This window comes from Cavia porcellus, unplaced genomic scaffold (assembly GCF_034190915.1).
Source record: "Cavia porcellus strain 051 isolate PalLab524CR breed Dunkin Hartley unplaced genomic scaffold, mCavPor4.1 scaffold_6, whole genome shotgun sequence".
NCBI lineage: Eukaryota > Metazoa > Chordata > Mammalia > Rodentia > Caviidae > Cavia > Cavia porcellus.
In genome coordinates this window covers 88937358-88964641 of record NW_026947489.1, presented here as the reverse complement: position 1 = coordinate 88964641, position 27284 = coordinate 88937358, and the positions used below count along the sequence as shown (strand labels likewise).

The window sequence follows — 27284 nt, the reverse complement described above, 5'->3', positions numbered from 1 at the left end:
TTCTACTTGAAAAGTACAAAAAAAAAGTAATTTAACTTTAAGGTGTTAATTATTATTAAACTAACTCATGCGTAATAAAACAAGTAATCTGTCAAATTTAATCAAATCAATTAGACTATTCCTCAATTAAGACTAAACAAGAAATTTGTTAGTAAAAAAAATGGACATAGAATCATATGAATATAGTATTTAAAAGCATTTTAAAATCTGTTTTATTTTGCTTTGGTTTTCTTTCTTTTTTTTATACCAGGGATCAAACTCATAACCTCACACTTGCCAGGCAGGCACTGGCACCACTGAGCTAAATGCTTGGCCCATGGTTTGGTTTCTCTAGAGAGGGCCTCACAGGGTACTCCAGGCTGGCCTCCACCTCCCAAGCCCAGTATTAAGCTGTGCCCTACCACACCTGGATTATATTTTTAACCTTAAATTTATATATTTTTCTTGTAAATGTATAGATTTTTCTCTTTATTACCATTTTCAGAAAAAATTCACAGAAACAGTCTCTTTGGTCTTTGTGTCAGCAAAAATGAATTCTCATATCAGGAAAAAATTTTAGAGAAAAAAGTTTAAACTAAGACTAATATATCAAAGTAATTACTGGGTCTAATAGATGTTAATTTACACTTTTAAAAGATTTTACAAAGCCGAAATAAAATTTCTTACATTCTGGGCAGTATCATATAGAACTGATCTGTCCAAATGAAATTTCTAAGAAACCTAAAATTAGGTTGACTTTCTAGTAATTGATTTACTTAAAGAAAAATAATTATAAATGATATGTAAAAACAGAATCAGTTCTCTCTCAAATAGCTCATTCTAGATTCTCTATTATCTTACATGCTTGATAAAGATTTAAAATTTAGAAAATGTTGAATTGTATACCACCTTCAAATGACTGATTAAGGCCAGGCATGGTGGCACACACCTGTAATCCCAGCACTCAGGAGGGTGAGGCAGGAGGATCACTGCAAATTCAAGGTTAGCCTGGGCTACACAGCAAAATCCTGTCTCAAAAAGTCAAACGACTGATCAAATAACACAAACATGGTACTCTGAGGTCCCAAGATGACCCCAGCAATGGAACTACACTCCAGAGTAACTAGCAGAGGACAGAAGAGTAGTAACAGAAGGACAGCTACTGCATGAGCACCAACTGGGCTCATTCAGCCCTCAGATGTCTCAGCGTCACAGAGCAACTGCAGCTCAGGTTACAATAACGTGACCAGGGAAGTGAGGGGCCAGGGCAGAGGTCTGCCCACAGGCTCGGTCATCAGTCTTGGTCACCGGCTCTGGGGCTGAGCGTTGTGGATCCCTGCCCTGTGCCACCTCTGTGCTCGCAGGCCATCGGGGCTGGCAATGTGCTCCTTGCCCTTTCTGCCTACCACCCACCAGAAAACCCCACACCCGAAGGCATTTCCTGACATGTAAAATCAAATAATGCACACAGCATTCCATGAATGCTAAAAAAAAAGTAGAAAAAGTATAAGCTGTACATGAAATTTAAATTCTAATAATAGAGCTCCACAGTGTAGCTTGGTTTAGAAAGGAAAAAGAACGGAGGGGGGCAGGGTAGGGGCAGGACAGGCGGTACCAGACAGAAAACAGAGGAAGTAAGATGGGCAGGAGCTCTCTATGCTTGATCCACCGGGCTCATCTTGTTGGTCTTAGAACTGCAATTCTCAATTTTCTCCAGTATGCAGATCAGTTCAGACATACTCAGGAGTCAGTGCAGCAACTAACAGTTACAGTCACCAAGAAGGCTCCCAAGGAAGCTGAGGAGGTAGGGTCACAAGTTCAGGAGTTCCTTGGGCAGCTGAGAAGATCTTGTCTGCACAGAGAAGGGACGAGAGAGTGGCTCTGCCACTGCCCCAAAAGCACTTCCTAGGCGGGGAGGAGGCATGGGGAAGTGGAGGGTTCCAAGTGGGCTGTCTGGACAATGCTGGCTGGGACAGGTCCCAAAGCCCCTTCTAAGGCACTCGTGTCCCATAGGGCCGAGCCAGGCAGCTCTGGCTAGAAGCGCAAAGCATGGCAGCAGTAGAGCTTGGAGGATGAGTGGAAGCAGCCTTCAAACCCTGCGGCCTTGGCATCGCAGGCCCACGTTCAGTGCACAGGCCTGTAGAGCCACTAATCTTAAAAGTGACTCAGGTGCTACGCAGCCAGGGGGCACCAAAAACGAGTGCACTCAGCCCCTAAACCTAACCGTTTCTCTGAAGGTTCACGCAATGCAGCGGGTAGGACCTGGCTGTGAGTCCTGCCCAGACCCTTCAGCCTCCATCTGAAAACCGCAGTCTGTGAAATGAGGTGTGTGTGTGGGGGGGGGGGGGGTGTTGCAATAGCACCCAGTGCCCCCTGCAGTGCGAGCCCCTCCCGACAGCCCACACTTGGCCTTAGGGGAGACTGAGGGCAACAGCGTGGCTGTGCTGTGGCCGCAGCGTCCCACTCGGAGGCCTTTGGGCTGGCTAAGAGGCTGTCTGTCTTAAAACACCCTCAGGCATGGGCCAAAGTTCTGATTAGAGAAAGGTAACCGTCCCGGGTCTCCCTCAAGCACCCGTCTGCGCCTGGGCATGAGCCTCTCTGGGGGTGACAAGGCAACACGCCTAAGGCTTCAGAGGCCCTGCCCTTCCCTCCCCTTGTGTTTCCCAAAGCTGCCCTCTAAAGAACATTTGGTGCTTTCTGGAAAGCAAGAGAGGTGTTTCAAACTGCTGACCCACCAAATGCAGCACAGGCTGCCGTGCACCTGACCAAACCTCAAAGCAGCCAGGTCTGAGCCATAGAAACCTTTCCGGGGGAAACTGAAGGAAGGGAAGGAGCCTGAGGGACAAAGGATGAGATGGGGGCTATGGAAAGAGGAGCGGGGAGCGGGGCTGGACAGGCTCGCTTGTACGTCAATAAGCAGTTTTCCAGAGACCTTTCTATCTTCCTGAACTGCTCTTTCCTGAAGGTATAGAAATAAACAATAATTTCTCTCCTTTCTTCTGAAGTTAAATCTTTGATTTTTTCCTTTAGAAATATGTCTTCACATTTTAGAAACAGATATACAAAAACATGAACTTTCACTTTATAGTGGATCATACAAGAAAGCATAATTTTAAACACACTACAACTCAATATCTCATAGTTTCATAATCTTGAATCATTACAAAGGTTAGAACTTCATTTAAAAACAGAAACATTATTTGTCAGTATCAGGTACTCAGGACATTCTTCCAAACAGAATTATCGGTGCTGCTAAGCACGACAAGCAGGCATTGCACAGAGGGCTGCTCAGGCACTTAAGTGGATGTGTATGATCAATAAACAGTAAGATTTGCCTTTTTTTCCCTTCTGTCTTTTTGAGACAGGTCTCATTATGCAGTTCAGGCTGGCCTGGAGCTCACTTTATAGGCTAGGCTCTCTCGAACTTGCAAAGATCCTCCTGCCTCAGCCTTCGGAGTGCTGGGATAGATTTTAATACGTAATTTTTAGCTGGGCAGGCCTATAACCAGCACTCAGTAGGCTGAAGCAGGAGGATTGTCAAGAGTTCGAGGTCAGCTTGGGGCATGTAGTGAGTTCAAGGGAAGTCTGTAGCACAGATCTGTCTCAAAACAAAAACAAAAACCCAACAAAACCAAAATTTTAAAAATCAGCCTAATCTCCACCTAATAGCATACCATAACATGTGGAGGTGACATGTGCTATGTAACTCCCTCCAATCTTCCCAGAGCTCTGCGGCTCCCACCCTTGTGGGTAATCTTTTTCTTCTATACCAATGTCAATTCTGCGACATCCTGATTCTGGTGTGGCTAGAAAGCCACGACAGGAAGAGTGAAACCTAATAGGAAGAGATGCCAGCCCCTCCCCAAATGCTAACAGCCAGATTCCATGGCAACTGGAACTCAGTGGAGTGGGATTTTATTTCCGGAAAAGCAACAGCATAGGTCTCCCCTAGAAGACAAGAGCGTGCAAACTTATGAAAGGAAAATGGGAACTAAGGGCTGGAACCAGAGTTGGGATGTGGCGAGGTGTTACACATGTTAGCATTTACTCAGCATGTACTTAGCATGTGTAGGGCTCTGGGCTCAATCCCCAGCACCAGGAAGGGGCCAACAGATGAAGACCAGAGCCACGGAAAAGACAACAGGAGAAGGGGTAAAAGGAGGGACTTCTTTTCATGAAACAAATACTGCATAAGTCTATGAAAATTGTATTTATTTAGGGATGTGAATCTGACTGACCATGACACACAACAATGTTCACACTAACGACAGAAACAAACGCAACACATGAAAGGGAAAGAAAAGGAGGTGAGGAGATTGGTCCCATTTGGTCTAGAGAATTACGTGATGGAACTACTCCTTTAGAGTATTGAAACCTCGGGCACAAAGTCCACCTTAGAATCTTTCTGACTGTTTTAACATTTGTACTGTTACAAATGTAATGTAGATGAGTTCTTTACACTAGATTGTAATTGGACAGCCCTTACCAATAATTTACCCATGCAACATTCCCCAAATGCCCAACAAACGAGTCTGCTCTCTCGCCTCAGTATCATGTCATCTTTTTACTGTGTGTGTATGTGTTTTTGCTGTGTCAGCCGAGGAAATAAGCATTGGAAATACCTTGCGTAACTAAATTATTCTGTGGCATGCCAATTTACTACAAGAAAAGTTAATTCCATAATTTAAGAAATGGTAACGTTTGGTAACCATGTAAATGCCATGTGACACTCAATGTTTTCCAGAAACAATCCCCAAGAATTATTCTGGTTTCCAGGGGAAAATGAGCACGTGCTGCCTGAGGCCCGCATCTGCCTCCTCCGAACCCAAAACCCACCTCGGTGTGCCTCTGGTGTAACGCATTGTATTCCTTCTTCAGTTCCGCTTCTCTTTCTTCAAGTCTGCTAACTGCAAGTAAGATACACACACTTAATTAAAACCAAATATGAGCAACCTGCTTGCAATGTCAGGCTGTGAAACTTAGGGTCCGGAGGAAGAAGCAGGAGCAACGCCCACCGGCTGAGGGCTCTCCAGTGTGTACGCCCGTCAGGTCACCCTTCTAAAATGGTTTTGGCATGACCAAGAATAACCGCTTCCGCACGTGGAAGTCAGCTCACACGAATATTAGGCTGGGACTGATCCCCAGGGAGGGAGGATCAGCAGTGTGCAGGCCCGCAAGTGCTACCGCGCCTCCCGGCTCCACTCTCTGCTCCCCGCCGCCTTTCCTCTAGCTCCCTCTGCTGGAGTAGCGGCGACATCGTACAACCTCAGGACCTGCAAATGCCCAGGACAGCTTTGGGTCCCTAAACACAGGGCCAACATAGGGTTCACAGGAGGCCACGACTCAGGAGACAGGAGGTCCAAGCGAGACCACAAAGCAGTTCCAGGCAAGACAATGGTGACGAGAAGTCCAGACCCTGCCACTACAGAGGAGCACAAAGCTGCGCTGCCATGAGGTGACCAACTGGCTGGCAGGAGGAGCCACCGCAGCTAGGGACACCGTGTGGGCAGAAGCCAGCCCCTGCATGCCTCCTTGCAGCCAGGCATGGTGGTGCACACCAGTACTCCCAGCACTTTTGAGGCTGAGGCAGGAGGATCACCGCGGTTTTGAGGCCACCCTGGGCTACAACAGTGAAACCAGGCCAGCCTGAACTACATAACTAGACCCTGTCTCAAAAAAAACCAAAGAAAATACTGCCCAGAAGCGCTGGATTCCCTCGAGTGTCCCCTCCATTGGAGTCCACTAGCTGCCTCTGCAGCCTGCGAGCTTGAGGCTGAGCACCATGGGTAAGGACCGAGAGCTGCCACCCACTCCAGAGGGGCACGGACCATCAGCTTCCTGCCCGACAGTCCACCCAGACTTCTGGCTTGTGCTGCCAGGCGCACTCAGTCTACCTCCACCAGCCACAATCCACTGGAATCTACCATCAATGAGGGAAACAGTGGTGGTTTTGTTTTGATTTATTCCTAATCCAGGAGCTGGCTCCTTAAGTTTGTGACAGAAACGGGCAAACTGTAGTGCAGATGCGCAGGGCAAGGACTAACACCGCGGCGATTTGGATGCTACTTCAAAACCAGAAAAGCCAAGCAAACTCAGCAAGTGGTCCTATGACTTCCTGCCGATCACATTTACCAGCAGGTTTCAACTCATTCTGAGATTCTGGACAACTGTTGATTTGCAGTTACTCAACTTTATCTCTGTTAATCAGTGTTTTCTTAATAACCTACCAACAAAGTAAAACACTGGGTGCTGAGGCTAAAATAAAATCCCACCATCATCCGTAAACCTTAAATTAGATCTCTGCTAACTTCCCCAGTCAACAGCAGCCAACACTGCACACCGCTGTGACCACACCACCCAATCCCGCACACTCAATGTCAGCCGCAGGGTGGGCCAGAGTCATCATACCCACTGCAGAGATGAGCAATCCGGCAAACAGTGGTTTACCTGTCCAAAGTCGCAATGGAGACGCCTTTCTACCAGAGGACTCCTGCTCTAGAACTGGTATTCTTTTTTTTTTTTTTTTTTCGTCTTTTTCATTTTTATCGGTACCGGGGAACTTGTATTCTTAATTCTCATGCTACAGTGCCTCTCAAGATACTTCTTTCACCAGGCATGATGGTGTACAACTGTATTCCCAGCACTCAAGAGGCTGAGGCAGGAGGATTGCTATGAGTCCGAGGCTGGCCTGGGTTACAAAGTGAGCTCAAGACCACTCTAAACTATCTCAAAAAAAAAAGTAAAGAAAAAAAGGGAGGAGCAGGAATACAGCTCAGCAGCACAAGCACCTGCTCGAGGTCGTGAGTTCAATCCCTGGTACCAAAAAAAGAGAAATACTCCTTTCAAGGTAGTGCACACCTATAATCTTAGCACTCCGGGAAGTGGAGGAAGAAGGATCGCCAAGCTTTAGCACATCCTGGAACACTCGGTGACTTTGCAAGACTCTATTGCAAAGTAAAATACAAAAAGGGGCCAAGAACATAGCTCAGTATAAAAGTCCCGGGTTCAATCTCCACTTCCACAAAAAAGATAAAAGAAAAATGTTCTTTTTTAATCTCTTTTGTACATTGGCATCTGCTTTAACATTTCACAGAGCAGGGCATGGTGGCACACCATAGTAATTCACACATAGTAATTCACTCAGGAGGCTGAGGCAGGAGGATCACTTCAAGTTCAAGGCCAGACTGGGTTAAAAAGTGAATTCAAGGTCATTCTGAACTGCATAGAGAGAAACCCTGTCTCAAAAAGACAAAAACTTTATTAATCATGGAGAGACACAGTTGCCATAGTTTAGATATAGCCTGTCCCCAAGGGGTTCCTGTGCTGGAAGCCCAGGTCCCTGGAATGGTGGTCTGGAGTAAGGTGTGGGACCTTAAGAGTGGGGATCAGTGAGAGGTCTGCACGTTACGGGGATGCTGTCCTGGGAAGTGATCAAGGTCACTCTGGCAGGATCCCCGATACACTAATCATACAAATCAAAAGGACAAGCAATATGTGATCTGTCTCAAAAAAAAAAAAAAAAAGTAAAAAAAAGGGAGGAGCAGGAATATAGCTCAGCTGACTGCAGGAGCTGCAGTCATAGAGAAGGGGCCAACATGATCCACATCCCACTGGTGACCTAGGAACTAAGCGGTCGGGAGGCTGGGGAAGCCCAAGGAGCCTCTGCCAAGGAGACGGTCACTGCACTCAGTCTGCAGAGCTTAGGCTTTCCGGACTGGAGAGGAACTCGGGCACAAAGCTAGACCCTCGACTCAGAAAAACAAAAACAAAAGCAAAACACAAAGTCCAATATAAGAGAATGAACTAATATTTAGTAAATGTTGAGTAAATTCATGAATATTCAGTGCAGTTTTAAAAGTGATGATCAAATCAAGTCGGAGGGAAACATTTTTAAAATTCATTATCTGAGTAGACATGAGAAACGCTCTATTTTAACTGAGATCTCCTTCCTCCTCACGCAGCTCACAGCAGAGCAGACACAGATGGTTGCCAGGCTCTAAGAACATTCACTCCCTTGCCACAGCACTTGGGCCCAACTGCCGCCCACTGAGGCTGGCAACTGAGCAGGGCTGGCCAATGCACCCGAGGCAGTTTCCTCTCATTCTGGGACACAAAGCTGTTCTATCAGCTTTGATCCTGTGGTCAGCTTCGGCTGAGCTCTCCCTGGTAAAGCCGTCGAAGATTACATCTACTACACAGTTCCCCCACGCCCAGTCCCAGTTGCTGATGGCAAGATGAACCTGGGAGCTATAAACGGAGAGTGCCTGTCCCAAAGACACTACTGCTTGTCACCACACCCACTTTTAAAAATTTATTTATTTATTTCTATTTGGCTTTTTTTGAGACAGAGTCTCTGCATGTAGTTCGGCCTGGCCTTGAACTCACCTTTGGCCCTGAACTTCCAGCGACCCTTCTGCCTCAGCCTCCTGAGTGCTGGGTTTACAGGCATGCACTGCCACGCCTGGTTTAGGAATATACTTTTGAAACTATGCAAGGAATAGCGTGAGAGTCCCTGCACAGCTGAATGATGGGTTACATCCTCAGAAACACCCTGTGATTTCATCACAAGCTGCACCTTCACAAGCTAGGACAGTCAGGGTATCACAGGTGGGGTGATCCCTGGCATGCTGGCATACATGCAGGCTGTATCTCACTGTTAGGCAGTATACAATTGCATATAATTTTCACAACTCGGTTCTAGCAACCAGAGTTAGCTTCCCATAAATTGGCTTATAAACAGGTATTAAAGTCCTCAAAATAAAAACACTCTAAATCACCCAAATTGTGTCACCCCACTGCACTTTTAGAGTATTTTATGTAGCCAAGCATACTGACACATGCCTATAATCTTAGCTACTCAGGAGGCTGAGGCAGGAAAGACTACAAGTTTGAGGCCAGTCTGGGCAACTTAGTAATTTAGGGAGAGCCTGTCTCAAAATTTAAAAATAAAAAGGGCTGGACATGCAGCTCAGTGCAAAAGTCCTGGATTCAATCTCCAGCACCACTGAATAAATAGGTAATTTATCTATTTATACACTTGTGATCCCAGATCTGAGGGAGGCTGAGGCACAATGGTGGTAAATTCAAGCCCAGCTCTGGCAACTAAATGATGCGGCAAGCAGCCGCCTCAAAATTGAAAACAAAAAAGTGAAAGGGCTGGGAGCGTAGCTGGACCAGCACTCCCTGGATTCACTCCTCAGTACCCCAAAATAACATAAAACAAAGAATACCAAATAAGCAAAAATAAACAAATATTTTCATCTTTGTTATTCTGGGTGAATTTCTGAAAACTATTCTGATAATTATTCTCTCCTCCCTAACACCTACAAGTATCTATAAAGAAATTATAAATGATTTTCTGTATTTCATGCTTTCTTTACTTATACTGTGATCTAAATATTATTACTGTCAGCTGGGCATGGTGGTCACTCCTAGAATCCCAGCACTTGGGAGGCTGAGGCAGGAGGATTACAGTGAGCTCAATGCCAACCTGGGCTACACAGTGGGTTCAAGGCCAGGAAAAACTGCATAGCAAAATCTTTTCTCAAAAAACTAAAAATTACTATTGTCCTTTTAGGTGTATAGAGTACAAATCATATAAAGGCCATGTAATATGAACCTGTAATCATGTATTATACATACACGTCCTAAATGGGATGATGTAACACACCAAGACGATACACAACAAATTCAGAAACTTACTCTTTTTCTTAAAATACGGTAACTCAGGACACCAAGGCCCAGTATCCCACCAACTCAGGTTCCTCATAGCCTTGGCCACAGAAGATGACATCACCACCTGCATGAGTGCCTGTTAGCACAGGGAAGAGCCATCTGGGGAGTCCCAAGTGCCACTAAGGAACCAGTAAAGGGAAAGGGGAAGGGAAGAGGGATGAGGAAGCGGGAAATAACGGCCCCCTGGCAGGACTGTGCACACCCCAAAGCCCACGTCCACAGGCACTGCGGCCTCCGCTTCTCCCTTGTCCCGTTCCCAGGTAAACCCAAACTTCAAAATGATCTCAAAAGAAAAACCTCATCATTTTACTCCTGGAAACTAGCTACCACTTGCCCTTAACTGGACATATGGTTCTGCTTAGCCTGCCTATCCCAAATCAACGGTCAGTCAGGCTGCCTTTTGGTTTTTTTAACTGCTGATTTTCTGAGGAGAAAAAATAAAAAGAAATAAAATCACTATATCCAAAAGTAAAAAAAGGGAAAGGAGGGCAAGAGACAATCAAAAACCAAATCCAAAATGTCCGCTTAGGCTGGTGCTCTCCTGAACGCCCTGCAGCCAGCCTTCAGGTGCCAGGCCGGCCCTGCAGCAGAGGAGCCGCTGGCCAATGCTGGCCCGGGCTTACCTCCTCAGACCGATGGCCTGTGCCAAGCTGGGAACACCTTCCCGCTCTGCTGTCTTCTGCCCTATCAGACTGCTGACAGGCCTATGGGGGAAGAAGAGAAACAGACGTGCTAGTGCGCCTTGTCCAGCTTGTTATAGGCCTTCAGGAATCGGTCCTGCTAACCGGACACGAAGACGGATAATCCACCTACTGGACCTTAGCAAACTGGCCCTGGTCTTTCAGAAATACTCCTTGAACAATGCATCGTGCAAAGTCCTCACTGCTAAGCAAGAAGCAACCGCTGGCCTCAGAGCAAATGGATCTCAACCACATCAAGGCAGAAATGAAAAGCTCCCCGGCCAACTGAGTACTTCGCTTTGTCTCTGAACTTCAAAGGTTTTCAGACAGACAGTACATATTTCTAATCATCAGCACAATGTGCAACCCAAAATACTTCAAACGGTTCATCAATCAGTGATCATGCCCTTCAAACAGAGCAAAACCTCACAGAGCCCTAGCAGCAGGGACTCCCTGAATCTGAATCATCACTGTCTTAAGGTGTCACCAAAGCCATCTGCCCACAACAGAAAGCCGAGGCCCCTACCTACGCCTCCAGGCTCCACCTCTGCACATAGTGCTCCTCTGGGCCAGCCACTCCAGCAAGTTCCCTTTCTTTAGTCTTCTGCCCAAGGTACAGAAGGACAGCTCGGCCTTTCCTACCCCATCTTCTGCATGTGTGAAGGAGAAATCCATTCACTCGTTAGCTCCCCTGCCCTTTAATCTACATCACCAGAAATCTTCTAACCCTGTCTCATGAAATTAATTTTCTATGATCCATGAAGTCTAGGTATTAATTTAAGGTTCCTAATAGACAGCACTACACTAAAAAGAATGGAAGAGTCTCAATACACATAATAAAACAAAACCAAGCAGACTCCATAAAACTGCCTGATGAGCACAAGCCATAAAACACGAGTGTTTGTATCAATTATCTTATGCTTGACTTTTTACTTACGCTCTCAGACACAGGCTCTAAAAAACCAACAGCCCTTATATGAAGTTATTAAGGATATTAAGTATATAAATATTCTGAACATTGCAAAGGACTATACTTAAGTGGACTGTAAGTAACCTTCTACATAATTAACTCCACTGTCTTTAGATACAAATCTGAAGCTAAAAAATTGCTTTTAACACAAATCCTCAGTCATCTGTTTTTAACACTCAAAAAACTATGTAGAAGGGATGGATTGACTATTGAGAAATATAACTAAAGCAGAAAGACAATTTATTATCCGATCATTGAACTTTTCTGGAACACTAACACCGCAAAGCACAAACAAGGGACTGAAAAAGCCTTTTATGGGCCTGAAATTACTCTGTTAAGTGTTTTAAAAACGAGTAGCAAAATGCCTAGCCCCTCTCAAATACGAAGTGGTATACAACTACACCAAGTAAGTTCAGTTTATTCGGTTTATTCTTCTTTGGTGTTGTGAAACTTTGCAATTTATGAAACCTGAATGTCTGCTTGGAGACATTCTTTTAAAACACAAAGTGATGGCAGTGCTTACTCACGTCTACCTGTTCACACCTTCCCCTGAGTGTTTATTAAAGTGTTTTCCTCCTAACAGTAACATTGAAAGTGAAGGCTTCACGGTATTTTACTAGGCTGAGAGCTTTGTACCAAACTAGAGGGGCGGCTGTCTCCATGGGGAGGAGAAGGACTGGGCCAGTGCAAGGCTCTAGCGCCCGCCACAGGCAGCAAAGCTCTTCCATTTGGCTAAAGGGAAAAGTGGCTTCTGGTGCACAGGAAAGGGCGGTGGAGCAGGACCGGCAGAGCCTAAAGCACGCAGCCCCCTCCACATCTTCCCATCTCCCTCCCAGGAAGGACAATGGCTGGGCACCTGGGGGCGGTAACCCATAAACCCAAGGCACTGGGCAGCAGTCAGGGTTTCCTGAGAGAAGATAGTAACAGATGTTGCTGTGTCCATTCTGGGCGCCAACAAGCTATCAATAGTGATTCAGGGGGCCAGGGGCTTAGCTCAGCGGCCTAAGTGCCTGCTTGGCAAATGCGAGGTCATGAGTTCGATCCTTAGCACCAAAAACAAAAAGTGATTCAGTCTTAACGTACGATAAACAAAACAGAATTTGCTGCTAATTCTTACTCTCCAATTCTGTTCGTAGTAGAAATGGCCTAACACTATAATATACCAAGAACCATTCCTATTCCTCCACCAGCTTTCTTATTCTAAGAAAATTATCAACAAAGGAAAACTGATAGGAGTAAAAAATTTACTGCAATATGATTCACTACACTAGAAAAATGTCCAACCAATCAAAAGGGTAAGTTTCTCAGGGTTCTGTCTTTTTCTGAGTTTTCTTACCTTTTTTTTGGTACCAGGAATCAAACTCAAAATCTCGCGTTTGCCAGGCAGGGGCTATGCTGCTGAGCCAGATCCTCGGCCCTCGCCTATTTTTATCCCAATTCATTCCTTTCATTTCACAGGAATTTGAGGCAACTTTCAAGAACATTATACACGTATAAACGAGGTCTAGGAAGAAAAGAATTTAAGTGTGCCTAACCAGGTAAGATCCAAACAAGCTGTTACAAACTTTGACTTTGTTTCTGAGTAGGCAAGATACAAATGAAATGGTCACTAATAATGCTCTTTAGGGCCAGGATACAGGTCAGCAGCACAGTGCCTGCCTAGCAAGCGTGAGGCTGAGTTAAATTCCGAAAAATCAATCAATCAATCCCTTTAGAGGGAAAAAAAGAAAGCACGAGTCCCTGAGAAAAACCAGAATTATTAGTTGATGGCATAACTTCAGATGCTCAATATATGCCAACATTAAAAACATAGTACAGATTACACAATCAGGAAAAGATAACATCAACAATCTAAAGTAAAGTACAAAATTATAAGTGTACGTTAACTGCAATGATGTAAGAATATGACACATACGGAAAACACCCTAATAGCCTCTTCCCTTCCCGCGCCCCAGCAAAACCATGAATTCTTGGACCTAAAGACCACCGCCCACTTCTCTGTACCACCACCCCTGGGAGCCCCAGGCCTCCTACAAGAAGTGGGGTCTGGTTCTGTGCGCTGGGCCTGGGGGCTCAAGCCCAGAGGTGTGCTGCCGATAAGCAACGTCCCCCGCCCTTATTTTTTGTCTTGAGACAGGGTCTCCCTGAATGGCTCAGGCTGGCCTTGAACTCCCCATTTTCCCACCACAGTCTCCTGAGGGGCTGGGATTACAGCTGTGCACCGTGGCTCTCAGGGGAGCTGTGTTTTTCCTTTGTTGGTTCCTGTTTTCAGGAGGTGACATTTACATGCATTTGGGGAGTTGGAGCAGGGACATACCTAGATCATTTTCAGTCACCCTTCCCTCCTCCCCAGCCTTCACCTCCTCTGATATTTTCACCATATTAGAATGTCTAGATTTACCAACTCACTGATGGTGACATTTGGCTCGCAATAGAAAAATAGTGACTATGACAGAAACAATGAATACAAAAAATACTTCCTGACATCACTGTCATACTAGGAACGGCAGAGTTGATTACCTGAAAAGCACCAAACTAAACTTTCGCAAATCACAACTTCCTTATTTCTTATTTCATATCAGATAGATTTCATATTCTTCTTTAAAGCTTGCAGGATGTTAATTAACGAATGTTAACTTAACGAATGTTAATTAACGAATGTTAACTTAACGAATGTTAATTAACGTTAAAGTAGGAAATAGTATACAGTATGCTTTTAAAAGCTTTGTTAGAAAAATAAAAAATATTCCATGTTCAATTTTTAAAAATAGAACCATCAGAAATCTCCAAAAATCAATTTTTTATTGTTGTTAAATCATACCACAAACTGATAAATTCCACACAATCAAATACCTGTAGTGTGTCCTTTAATTCAGTTTCCATTTCTTTACTTTTTCTTGCTTCTCAGACAGTAAATAACCGCAACCAGAATTTCCCCTTTAGACATAGGAAGTGGGCTTTGGAGCAGAACTTGGACGCATTGTGGCTACATTTTAAAAAGGACCTGCGCCCTAAACACAGCAGCTGGCCCTGTCCTCGCCACCTAGCGTGCAGCTGCCAGTCCAGAGCCCAAAGACCAGAGCAGTGTGTCAGTGTGCGTGTGTGTGTGTGTGTGTGTGTGCGCGCGTGCATGTGTGTGTGTCCACACCCACATGGAGAAATAAAACTCTGAAAGAAAGCTAGACAGTGGCTACACAGATAACAAATATACCAATTTTTTTTTTTTTTGTATGCTGGAAACGTTTCTAAGCAAAAGCAGAGAGAGCTGCACAGTGGTGCACACCTGTAATCCCAGCCACTTGTGGGGTGGGAGGACCAAGGCTCCAAGTCAGCCTGGGCAACAGTGCAAGATCGTCTCAAAATAAAATGTAAAGCAGACAGGGGTGTGCAGCTCAGTGCTCCCTGGCTTCAGTCCTTAGTACTGGGGAGCAAAGCTTTGAATTAAAATGAAAATATAACACACAACATTTCCAGAGAAACAAACAAGAGGATGAGGGCCACAGACGCCAAGAATTCAAAAAATGCTAGATCTGGGGGCTGGGGATTTAGCTCAGCGGCATAAGTGCCTGCCTTGCAAGCAGGCAGTCGTGAGTTCGATCCCTGGTACCGATAAAAACGAAAAAGACAAAAAAAAAAAAAAGCTAGATCTGACTCAATGGACTGAAAAACAAATCTAGGACACTAAAAGACAAATTGTGAGCCTCTGAATAGTCCTCTCTAGTCACTGCTTCCCTTAATTAAGAAACTCCCCTGTTGGTTACATCTGCTTTTGCTTCTTTGTGCGTCAGAGCTGGGGACAGAACCCAGGACCTCGAATGGCCAGGCTATCAGTGCTGGGCTGTGCTTGCTAGAAGATGCAGAATTTCAACTTTAGTTATAAAAGGGCTACTGTGTTCAAGAAAAAACATCAGCATTCACTTCCTTTAGTTACTTTTGTGAAAAAAAGCAGCAGTTATCTTCTTTAAATATAAAATAATATATTGAGTTCAAAAATGTAATATCAAGCATAAGGTAATTCTTTCTACAGTATCTTTCCTAGCACAGAAGCAGATGACTTAATGCATATAAAGCATTTTTTCAATCAAGTCATTTCATTCCAAATTAAAAGAAAATTTTCTACTAAAAACTTGGTACCTTAGAAATCAAGGAAAAAATTTAACATATTAAAATAAAGAAAAGCTGGTTAGTTCTGCCACTGTGCTTTTAGTGTTTGGTTCTAAAATATCAAATAATCCCCAATATAAAAGCACACTCAAGTCTGGATTAAAACATTATCTTCAATGTTTTTGTTGTTGTTTGAAACAGGATCTCCCTATGCAGTTCAGAATGGCTAAACACTATGTGGCCCTGAACTTGTGGCAATCCTCCTGCCTCAGCCTCCTGAGTGCTGGGATTACAAGTGTGTGCCACTGCACCCAGTCTTAATTTTCTTCTTTAAAAAGAGAATGCTTGACTCATAAAATATACCAAAAGCTTGTTATCACCAAAAAACTGTTCCTCCAGATGACTGGCACCCACAGTAATGTGACTCCAGGGCCATAACAGCGGGTCCATTGCGGAGTCCATCAAAGCTTCCCAATCCTCCAGTTCGTGGATGATGGGTGAAGACCTCTCACCCCCTGGGATTCCAAGTGTACAGTACTAGGAAGGGAAAGTGCAAAGCCCCCTGCCTTGCTACAGCAGATGTGGAAACAGGTCAGGAAGCTTCACACTGCTTTTCTAACTGTCACTTGATCTGGTTCCTCTTCAGCAGCTGAAAGGGAAAGGCATCTTTGAGGTTTGGAACAGTTATTATAGAAGTCAAGAACAATGGGCTGGGGGTGTGGCTCAGTGGTAGAGCTCTTGCCTCCAATGCACAAGGTCCAGGGTTCAATCCCTTGTTCCACAAAATAAAAGTCAAAAATATCTGAAATTGTATTAAAACTGAAGTGAATCTGAAAAGTGAACTTTTGATCCCCTGAGTGCCCTTAGCTTTCCATTAGAAGGGAACAAAAAAGACTTCAGTCATTTTTTTATACATACTTCAAAGCTCAAATTTCTCTTATGTTTTTAAATTTCAAAACAATGCAGAAACAATGGAATTTTGTGTACTTGGTCAAAATGAGGCGTGACCCCGACACACATCTGCATAGCGGCTGCAGCATAAGTGCGCACTGCCAGGCGGCCATGGCACACCCCGAGTACACACACGGGGGGACGTAAACTCAGAGGAACTCACCTAGGACCTAGGTCCCCTCCTGAGTCTGGGATAACACTGCAAGCCTAGGTGGACCCCGCCAGCTGTTAGCACGAGCCATGGCACCGCCAGGCCCGTTCCTTACGCGTGCTTGTGAGCAGAGGTAGTCTTACTTACTCTGGTCAGCATAATTTTTTGCTTTGAGTTCAAGTTGTCTTGTTTGAGATTCTAGAGATTCCACACGGGTCTGTAAATCCTTCTTTTCCTGTTCTTGAGAGTCTTCAAATTCAATGAATTTCTAATAAAGAAGAAAAGCATACACTTTCATCAGAGAAATGAGATCTTTTGAGTAGGGCTGTAGCTCAGTAGTACATCTGGACTCCCTGCCAACACCACACCCCTGAGTGCTGGGGTCACAGGCTACATCACCACCGGGCTCAGCATAAAGCCTTCTTTTCTACTTTCAAGTTGTATGTCAATCAACAACAAGCTGGCATTAACTACTTAGAGAGATCTCAGCCTCATGAAATTAGGTTGATTTTCTTACATTACATTGTATAGGTGCATTTGAAATACATGTGACCATCACTTTCGTCGTAGCAAACTTGTACCCTCCCTTTGATCCTTCCTCCTGTCCCCATTTACAGATTTTTGGTTCCATGTTTTCCTTGTTTTCTAGGCTAATTTGTGGTTTCTTTTTAAAAATTGCTTTAAGGGGCTAAGGATTTAGCTCAGCAGCATATAAGCGCCTGCCTTACAGGCGCGTGGTTTTGAGTTTGATCCCTGGTACCAATTTAAAAAAAATTGCTTTAAAACCTCCAAGTAGGGGGCTGGGGATTTAGCTCAGCGGCATAGGCACCTGCCTTGCAAGCAGGCAGTCGTGAGTTCCATCCCTGGTACCGATAAAACTGAAAAAAAAAAAAAAAAAAAAACCTCCAAGTACAGAAATAACAATATAACAAAACTAATTTTTTAGTAACATTTTCACTTCATGTAAAATAGGCATTCCAAAGGAAATCCGTATATCCTACTTCTAACACAGAAGTGCTGGAGCATACCTGCACATTCACCTTGACTGCGAAGCATAACTTTTAATCCATGACATGTACAACAGCAAAGAAAAGAGTGACAGAATCATCAACAAGTAGTCACTGAATAATTACTTGACCAATAAGCAGCTTCTGGGTAGGAATTGCAGCTCAGTGGCAGCGCTTCGGCCCTGGGTTCAGGTCCCAGCACAGTTAAATAAATCAGATAAATTGGTGATGGTCGGTCTCTGGAGATGCACTAGGGACTGGCCTCAAGCGATCTCCACCAACCAAGCCTAGTCAACTAGAATGTTCACCACCAACCCGGCCGGGCTGACTGCAGTCTTCCTTGTGGCGCACTCTTGCTCCTGGGAAACCACAGCACCTGACAGCCAGCCCATCACTCGCCCCTGCTGGTGCGCTACCCCCCCCCCAGTGCCTTGCTTGTATTCGCCCCCACCCCAGCTGCTTCTTTCTGGGCGTCGTCCTGTACCTGCTCCTCTTCCCAGCTCCACCCTGCTGTACCAGGTCCTGGGGAAATATGTGTGTCTTCCTCGTGCACTCCCATCCCTCAAAGAGCTCACCCACGCTCCTGGCTTTGAACACTAACCTGAAGCCCAGCCCTGAGTCTCGCGCTTGCATGCGCACAGCCCACTGGGCCATTCTGCCCGGAGGTCTTATCCCTGTTATACTTAGTATCTCCAACCCTTCTCCTCCCTGGCCGTCTCCAGCTCTTTTAGCTACAGTGGTCAGCAGTGCAGGCCTGCGACCTCGGAGTCAGCACTGCCTCCCATGCAGTGCCCGCATAGCCGGCCTCAGGTTGCCACCTCTCTGGCCTCCATCCCAGGTCTGTGCCACCTTTGTGCACTGCCCGGGTTCCTGTGGCTGCAGTGGCAGCAGCCTCCTCCCAGCTCTCCCCTTGCTCCTCTCCAACACCTCGAACTAAGGCTGCTTTCCCTCTGCTGAAGACCCTATGCAGGCCACACTGCTGACCACAGCCGACTCCCCCAGCCTCAGACGGCCTCCTCCTCCCTCCTGCCCAACCCCTTGGTTTCCGGCACCGAGCCCTGACGCTGGCCTTCTGCTGCTGCACTCAGGACTCTGCTCCTCACATCTCCAAGAGTCTTGCTCCCTCCTTGCCTCCTCCTGCCTTCATTCAGACATCACCTTCTCAGTGAGCCCCTCTGACCATGCCCCTCCCACTCCCTGCTGTCCTGCAGGACATTCGGCCCCAGTCACCTTAGTTGGGCCCTTCTCACCAGAATGGAAGCTCCATGAAGGGAGCTGAATCCCCAGCTAAGGGCACCACAGCAGGTTCCCACACTCAGCCCCTCCCAGCCACCAGCCTGCCCTGGGCTCACAGCAGGGCACAGTCCCACACTCTCCTTGGTTATTGTCTTGTGCTTCTGTGCATCTTAAGTGCTAATCGTGGGTCACAGGAAGGTTAACAGTGACACCACTAAGTGTACAAAGCTAATACGCGGTAAAACGTGAGTGTTCTAGGCAATTTTCATGGGGTTTTGTTTTCCTTAGAGACATTGCTATGTAGCTCAGGCTGGTCTTTGCCTCATTAAGTAGCCCAGGCTGGCCGGGAACTCACAGCCATATTCCTGCCTGAGCCTCTCAAGTGCTGGGATTACAGGCATCCGACACCAAGCCTGGCTCATGAATTATTTCTAATTACATTATTGCTCTTGGGAAAAATTCCCTTGCTACTTGTCCATTTTAGCACTCATCAGGAGTTCTGGAAAGAATTCATGAGTACTGAGGTATGAGTATATTCATGAAGTGAATAATAAACAAATGAATAAAACTTTCAGAATAAAAAACTGAAACCATATAGGAAAACGTGTAATTTGCACATAGAACCTCTTAGGCGTCTCTAACTCTCTGACTCTAGTTTTAATGTGTACTTTCCTGCTCATTACCTACTTTATCTGTCCTCAGCTTTTTAGTCACTGCGTAGGACATGGTCTCTGCACACACTACCTTCCTTTAGGAAAATTCCGCTCCCAGTTGCATGCTAATTCTACTCAGCCCATGTAACCTGACTGCTGCTGACTCTCTCCTGGGGGACACAAGACAGTGGTCAGAACACTTTCTGGGACAGCTGCCAGGTATTAAGAAAACACCACCTGCGGTGGCTTGGATATGGTGTATCCCTGCTGAACTCATGAAGAAATGTGACTCCCAAGTAACAGTGCTGGGTGGAGGGCTTATAAGAGGTACTTAGGCCTTGTCACCAGATGAATGTCTTCCTGGATCAGGGAGTCCTCCCTCGGCAGGGCAGGTACCAGGCAGGGCAGCCCCAGTGCCTGCAGCTCCTACATAACCCACTTTCACTTCCTCTCTGCTGAGATGGAGCTGGAGGCCAATCACTCACCTGATGCAAGTGCCCATCCCTGGCTTCTCAGCCCTCAGAACCAAGTCAAGTCAACCTCTTCTCTTCACCGAATACCCAGCCTCTGATATCTTGTAACAGCAGCAAAATGCAAACCGAGACACTAACTTTTCTGTTAGGTTCTCTAGAACCAACAAACTTTCACTGCAGACTGGTACCCTTTTTCCAAGATAAAGAGACCGGAACCCATGCGGAACCCCTCTTGTCTCAGGAGTTATTCCTATTCCCCATTCCTTTTCTCCAGTAAATTTTCCTACTCTTAGAAAAAAAATGAGAGACAGAGAGAGAGAGAGACGGAGAGAAAGAGAGAGAATAGGTTTAAGAATAAAGACAATTTAGACAAAAAACAAAGGGAAAGAAAAATCTAATTTTTTCCAATTACATAAACCAATAAATTCCTTCTTCATATGCACTCGTCTGAACTTGTTTATAACAAATAAAAGCATCTTAGCCAGGCATGGTGGCTCACGCTGTAATCCTAGTACTTGAAAGGCTAAGGCAGGAGGATTATTTCGAGTTCGAGACCAACCTGGGCTACAAAGTGAGCTCAAGGCCAGCCTGAACTGTATAGCGAGACCCTGTCTCAAAAAACACAAAGGCAAAAAAAAAAGAGCATCCCAGTGAAGTCATCCCTCCAGAGCCATTCGATCCAATGTTTTCTTGACTTCTGAAGCTTCACATCCACAACCACTAAAGCTGTGGTTCTTGGTCATCTGAGGTCCACAGACCCATTGGGAAAGATGACTGTGCAGAGAGCGTGAGCCTGCAATCCCAGCACTTGAGAGGCTGAGACTGGAGGATCTCTATGAGTTTGAGGCTTAGCTACATGGTAAGCTCAAGGCCAGCCTGGACTACACAGTGAGACCTGTCTCAAAATAAATACATAAATAAGCAAGCTAAGTCTATAAACTATGCTGCCTCAACAAAAACTCCTTCTGCCTACCCCAGCAGACTCTTACATGTTATCTTCAACAGTTTGACAACCAGCTAAACCCCTCCCCAGACTCCAGGGTTAAGGACTGACGCCCTCTACTTAGGGCAGCAGGGTATTTCACACTCCTGAAGCTTCTGCAGAAATCCATCAAAAAGCTTCTGCTTCTTCTCCCAGAACCTTAATCCAAAGATGACTCTGTAGAGGAGTAAGGGTCATAGCAAAAGGAAGTGGGAAAGTGGCCAATCACTCACTCAAGAGCACCTACTCCCTGTCAGTGTCTGCCAGGCACCGGGACAGGACTGTGCCTTGCAGCGCTCACTGGCTGCGCCTGCACCAAGGCAGATGGTGTAAGATTACAGTCAGCAGCAGAAGGGCAGTGACTAGGAGGTCTGAGTTATTTCAACACTTTTTCCCATGCGTATAAACACAGGCTAAGAATAAGTAAGCCAGTGCAATTGTCTTTTGGCCAACTTTGGAAGCAGTGCGCTCTCGGCAGAGTAAGCCTACATCTGGGCAAGGCTTCCTGCGAGTGAGGTCCCTCTGTGCCGTGGGCCTGATGGCATCTCAAAGATTGCAGCGAAAGCTTACCAAGTAACGCTTTAAAGACACGAGGGCTGGGGCGCAGCCAGCGCAGCCAGTGGACGGAGGGCCTGCCCAGCTCAGCACCACAAAAACAACCCAAGAACTCTGAACACACCTTTCTTTTGCTCTCCTTACTCAGAACTCCGGCCCAGCCCGGCCCGGCCCATAGAGGAAAAGCAGAATAGACACAGCAATGAAGATGACCTCTGCTACAGCAGAGCTCGAACAGCCCAAGGCCACTCGCAGTCACTGGCAGACGCTCACCCAGACCTGTGAGGTGATTCCAGCCGTGGATTTTCTTGTGGAAAGACCATGACTTGTGTCACTTTAAACATGGCAGGAGGCAACGACAACCACAAACACGAAGCTGTGGGGCTTGGATCGCCTGAACTATTTCTTTCCAAACACAAATCTCTTCTTGCTACAGTTTCCCTTCGCAGGAAAAGACTGGCAATGCTGAAGTAAATCCATCTTCTCTGGCCTTGCCTTCAAGCAAACAAAAACAAACTTGGAGGCCATAAATGAATGCCTTCTCAGCAGGGTATGGATATTTTCTTCTTTCTTGTTCCAAGTAGATTTTAAACTTTTTGGAATTCAGGAACTCTTTGGAGACTATTAAGACAACTGATCCTTTTTTCAGGAAGAGAAACATATAAAACACAAAAATATACATTCAATTTCAGTGTATCTTCAAGCTCTAAAAGAAATAAAAAATTATGAGTTTGATCCCCAGTACCGCAAAAAAAAAAAAAAAAATGCTTTTTTCATTTAAAAAAATATTTTTTTACTTTTGGGGAGTAAACCCAGCCTTTTTTTTTATTTTGATACAGGGTCTTGCTAAATCATTGGGTTTCCCAGGTTGTCTTTGAACTTTTGTTTTGTTCTGTTATGTTTTTTGATACAGGGTCTCACTGTATAGCCCAGGCTGGCCCTGAACTCACTATGGAGCCGAGGCTAGCCTGGAACTCCCAGCCATCTTCTTGCTTCGGCCTCTTCTTAATTTCAGCAGAGATTACAGCCGTGCATTATCATGCCCAGCTGCCCTTGAGCTTTTAATATTCCCACCCGTTCTTGCAGCATGTTGGGATTACAGGCCGATGCCACAATGCCAAGTATTCTCAGCCCTTTTTATTTTCAGGCTGCATCTCACTAAATTGCCTAGGCTGGCCCTGAAGTCATGATCCTCCTGCCACGACCTTGGCAATCGTATAAAATGAACTTCTTAATAACCCTAATACCCTTCAAAAAAGTAACTAAGTAAGCAGGGTGTAGTGGCACATAACTGTAATTCCAGCACTCAGGTGGCTGTGGCAGATGGATCATAAATTTGCAGCCAGTCTGGGCCACAACAGTGTCCCCTCTATAATGGACAGCAATAGTTTGGAAGTAAGAGACACTGATATAAAAAAAATTAAGAAAAGAGGCCAGGCATGGTGACACATGCCTGTAATCCCAGCATTTAGGAAGCTGAGACATGAAGATTGCTGCAAGTTCAAGGCCAGCCTGCACTGCACGGTGAAACCTGTCTCAAAAAGGAAGATAAAAAAGAAAGAAAAGAAAAAGCAGAATAAAAATAGAGGCGTACTAATAAAATGCTATTAGATGCCCAAACAGAACTCTTGGCAAAGTGGCTTAGCTCAATGGCCCAGATTAAAGGGTCCCTGTTGTCCCTGGACAGTGCTTGGGACGAAGAACCCTCAAGGCAGTGAGAACCACCACCAGGAGCCCCACTCCCCGGTGGTCCTCGGTCTGTTAGGAACTGGCCACACAGCAAGAGGTGAGCCACGGACAGGCAAGCAAACACCGTTTCCTGTCCCTGCAGCTGCTGCCACTGACGGCATCATTCCCTGAGCTCCACGGGCTGTCAGACTGGCAGGCACTGTGTGAACTGCACATGCAAGGGGTCTAGGTTATGCTCCTGGTGGGAATTTAACATCTAACGATGTGAGGTGGAGCTGAGGAGGTGATGCTAGTGCTGGGCAACAGCTGCAAACACAGATTCACGAGTCAGACTGCAGAGACCATAAAACATCAAGTGCTTTACAGATGTTTATCAAAGCCCTGTCCTTGAGAGGTTACTTTGACATATTCTGACAATACAGGTACAGCTGGTGGCAGGCGTTAGGTCAGAATCCAACACTTACTTGAGTTCACATGTGGCCTGACTATTATTATTTACCACTTCTGCCTGCACATCCTTCCCACCTCATGTTTGTCTCAGTCACAGTTTCCTAAGCCCACCAGCTAATCCTAGTCAAAATATGTATAAATCAAATGTCACTGAAGGGCTTCTTCAAAAAGGGACAAAGCCCAAATGAGGGGACAGCAGAGGACTTGAAGACTGTCAATGGAGAGAAAGCTGCATTTAGGAAGAAAATACCACCAATCCTTCTTAAAGTATGGGTTCACTACAACCGGTGATTCACATTCTCAAGACTGCTTTGTGTAATGGTGGCAACCAGCTAACTAACAGACCCATTAAACCAGAACTATTTTGCCTCATGGATACCAAGTAACCAGCATTAAAAGACAAGCCTGTAGAGCTTTTCAAAAGAAAAAAAAAGTAACAGAGAACAAAAGCAATTATTGAAGGCCACCACTCCATCAAATGTGTCCGCACTGACAGTGTTATTCTTAGCAGCTAACCTCACTGCTAAAACTAACAAGTGCCCTTTCCTTCTGGTGAGCAGTTGATCCTGCCTGCTGTTAAGGACATTTGTTGTGAACTTTTCAGAGCTGTGGCACAAGTGTCTTTTTTCAGCCAGTGCCACACAGGATGAGCTAACGAAACAGCAGAGGGGACTGAAGCACAGTGCTTAGAAAGGATTCTGTGTATGGCAGTGCACACAGCCCAGGCTGATGAGCACTGATGTTACCAACAAGATGACAACACCTGTTTGGGGCAGGGTATGGTGGCACAGGCCTGTAACCCCAGGACTTGGGAGGCTGAGGCAGGAGGATGTGTTTGAGGCCAACATGGACTATACAGTAAGTTCAAGGCCAGCCTAAACTATATAGTGAGACCTGGGCTCAAAAAAACCAATATATAAATAAAGTACCATTTTCAGTTATGATTTTTCTTGTCTCTTTTTACTTACCTTCATTTCCTGTACCCTAACTCATTTCCCCTGGATGTTTTGTTTTGTTTGAGACAGGGTCTTATTATGTAGTTCAGGTAGCTCTGAACTCACAGCAATGATCCTGCCTCAGCCTCCTGAGTGCCGGGATTATAGGGCTATGCCACCATGCTCAGCTTAAAAATAAGTAGTTGGGTTTTAAGGAGGGGAATCAGGTTTCAGGGAGAAAGGATGGGAGGAAAAACTTTCCCTGAGGCAAAGAAATGGTGTTGGGGATCAAACGCAGGTCTTGATATGCTCGGCAAGTGCTCTTCCACTGAGCTACATCTCCAGCCCCTGCGCTGATGTGGCCCCTTATCCTCACAGGTGCAGAAGGGCTCAGTGTCTGCCTGCCTCAGGTTGAGGAGCTGTGCTGGACCTCCCTAGCCATGGGCCAGTCTCGCCCTAGCTGACAGTTTTGTTTCTGATGAACCATCATATTCAACAGTCATGATTCCAGTGCTTCCTTTCCTGCTGTTGCTGGCCTGCCAAGAGAAAACGTCCCCACGTAGGGCTCAGGAAGGCTCCCATTGCAGAGACGGAGCGCCTAAGCCTACCCAATAGGCTGCAGGCTCACTGACTCCTATCTCAGAGCAAGAATTCTCAGGCCTATTAGTAAGAAGCTTAAGAGGGGTTTATTAGGAGGAAACTGAAATGTACCACTCAAAAAATAAATAAAAGAGTGTGGGCCCTCAAGATAGGACAGGTACCCATGAGACGGCTTTCTAAAGGCTGACCCCTTGCCTAGTTTTTGAATTACAAGAGTCACCACAGAGATTGCTTATAGAAAACCAGTCATTACTGGTAGCACATTTCGGTGACACAGAATGGGTCACAGAGCTTGCTTACTTGTGTAATATCTGCAGACAGAGCGGCTGCATCCAAAGCCAACCTAGAGCAATGGTGACAATGAGTGAATGCTGGATCCCTGGCCTGTCAAACACTAGCAGAGAATGAAAGGACTGAGCCAGGGCCCCTCATCTATCAACCTGTCTTTCTTCTTCCTTTCTTTCTTTTCTTCAGTTTTAGAGGAGTTTGACCACCTCTTCTCAATGACAAAGGACTCCACCAAACTGGGATGGAATGGACGCATTTGTGAATAAGTCAGGTGAACTGACTTGGTCCATGATGAAAGAAGGTCAGATGCTTAAAATGGCAAATGACAGTGTCCTAAACAAGTACACTGAAGACAACCACAAATCTCTGTATGTTCTGGATTAAAGTCAAAGTGAAATATCCTGAGATTGCCACAAAGGCACTGAAAAGCCCACGACCACTTCCAACATCCTAACCTGGCAAAGCAGGGTTTTCTGCAGTGACAGGAGTGGATTTGACATAAACAACACATTGTGGGTGTCACTACCTCCCAGCACCCCCAGAAAGGACCATCTCGCTGCCCGAAAACAAGCTTAACAGTCCCACTGATTCTGCAGTGCAGTGATCAGCAGAACCATTCCATTATATATTACAATGTAATAACAACAACAGATAAAGGGCACAACTAATGTAATGCCCTGACTCATCCTGGAACCACCCTCCCACATCTATGGAAAACTGTCTTCCATGCAGCCAGTCCCAGGGCCAAAAAGGACCAGCACACCAAAACAAAAGCTCCCCCACAGGTCTTTCTGCTTCTCTGTGCTCCAAGACCCTGAGGGCACTAGAAGGACATGTGCGAATGCCGGACTTCATCATGAGCTTAGCAGTCTGCAAACACAGCTGCCCTGTTTTATTGTGGCGCTGAGCTTGGGCTAAGCCCTTGTTAAGGAGGGCCTGTGTAGGCCAGGCAGGAGCTCTGCCAGGAGCTACAAGCCCAGGCTGAAGTCCTCCTGACTCATCTTAAGGAAACATGTTGGTTTTGTTATGGCTTGTATCTAGATGCTCCCAAAGCCTCATACCTCATAGGTGGAACTTTTGAAGGTTACAGTGTGTGATCCTAGGACTAAGGGCGTGTGATTACTAAATAAGTTTGGCAGACAGAGTTCCAGGTGTGGACAACGGAAGCCCCACCTCAGGTGCGGGCAGCACCAATCAACAGGCTTGGAATAAGGGGCAGGAAGAAGGCAGGCGTGCTTCCGCTGCTCGCTGCCCCCTGCCTGCCATGCCATGGGCTGCTGCTTCTCCTCTGCCATGCTGCCCCAAATCAGAGCCAGCAACTATGAACTGAAACTCTACAAACTGTGAGCTAAAGCAAACTTTTCCTCCTTTCACTCTGAGAGTTGGGTATTTTGTCTCAGCAACGAGAAAGTAAGTAAGATGACTTTCAACTTCTATAATTTCGACTTATTCTAACACACAAAATGTGATAGCAGAAAAACAGGAATACAGCTCATTCCCCAGATACTGACAGCACAGAATAGGCAGTTAAACGGTATTAGCAACACAGCGTGCTACGCACTGTTACTATAGCACACTGAGTGCGTAGTGGAAGCACAGGAGAACAAGGGACTAAGCCTGCTTTGAAAGAGAAAAGCCATAGCACTGACTGTGAAAGGAAGCGTGTGCTTGAAGAAGCAGAGTGAGGACGCTCTAGGAAAAAGAGGGAACAGCACACAAGAGGGCGTGCACAAAGAACCACGCTTCAGTTTCCGAGTTTGAGTAAACCACAAGCAAAAGGACAAGTGAGACTCTCCTTGATTTACAAAGGAAGTAAAGAGGAAGTGAGATTTCATTCCTCCGTCCT

At 45.8% G+C, this 27284-nt stretch overlaps 1 protein-coding gene across 7 annotated transcripts in view; it reads right to left on the bottom strand.

Moving 5' to 3' along the window:
* Spag9 (sperm associated antigen 9) overlaps nucleotides 1–27284 on the bottom strand; it is a 107827-nt gene that overhangs the window by 60022 nt on the left and 20521 nt on the right. For all 7 annotated transcript variants that reach the window (XM_013149511.3, XM_063251310.1, XM_063251309.1 and 4 more), the window contains exons 2-3: nucleotides 16718–16838; nucleotides 4816–4886 (exon numbers count right to left, since the gene is read on the bottom strand). In XM_013149511.3, the coding sequence (XP_013004965.1) occupies nucleotides 4816–4886; nucleotides 16718–16838 (192 nt within the window). The remainder of the gene's footprint in view (nucleotides 1–4815; nucleotides 4887–16717; nucleotides 16839–27284) is intronic.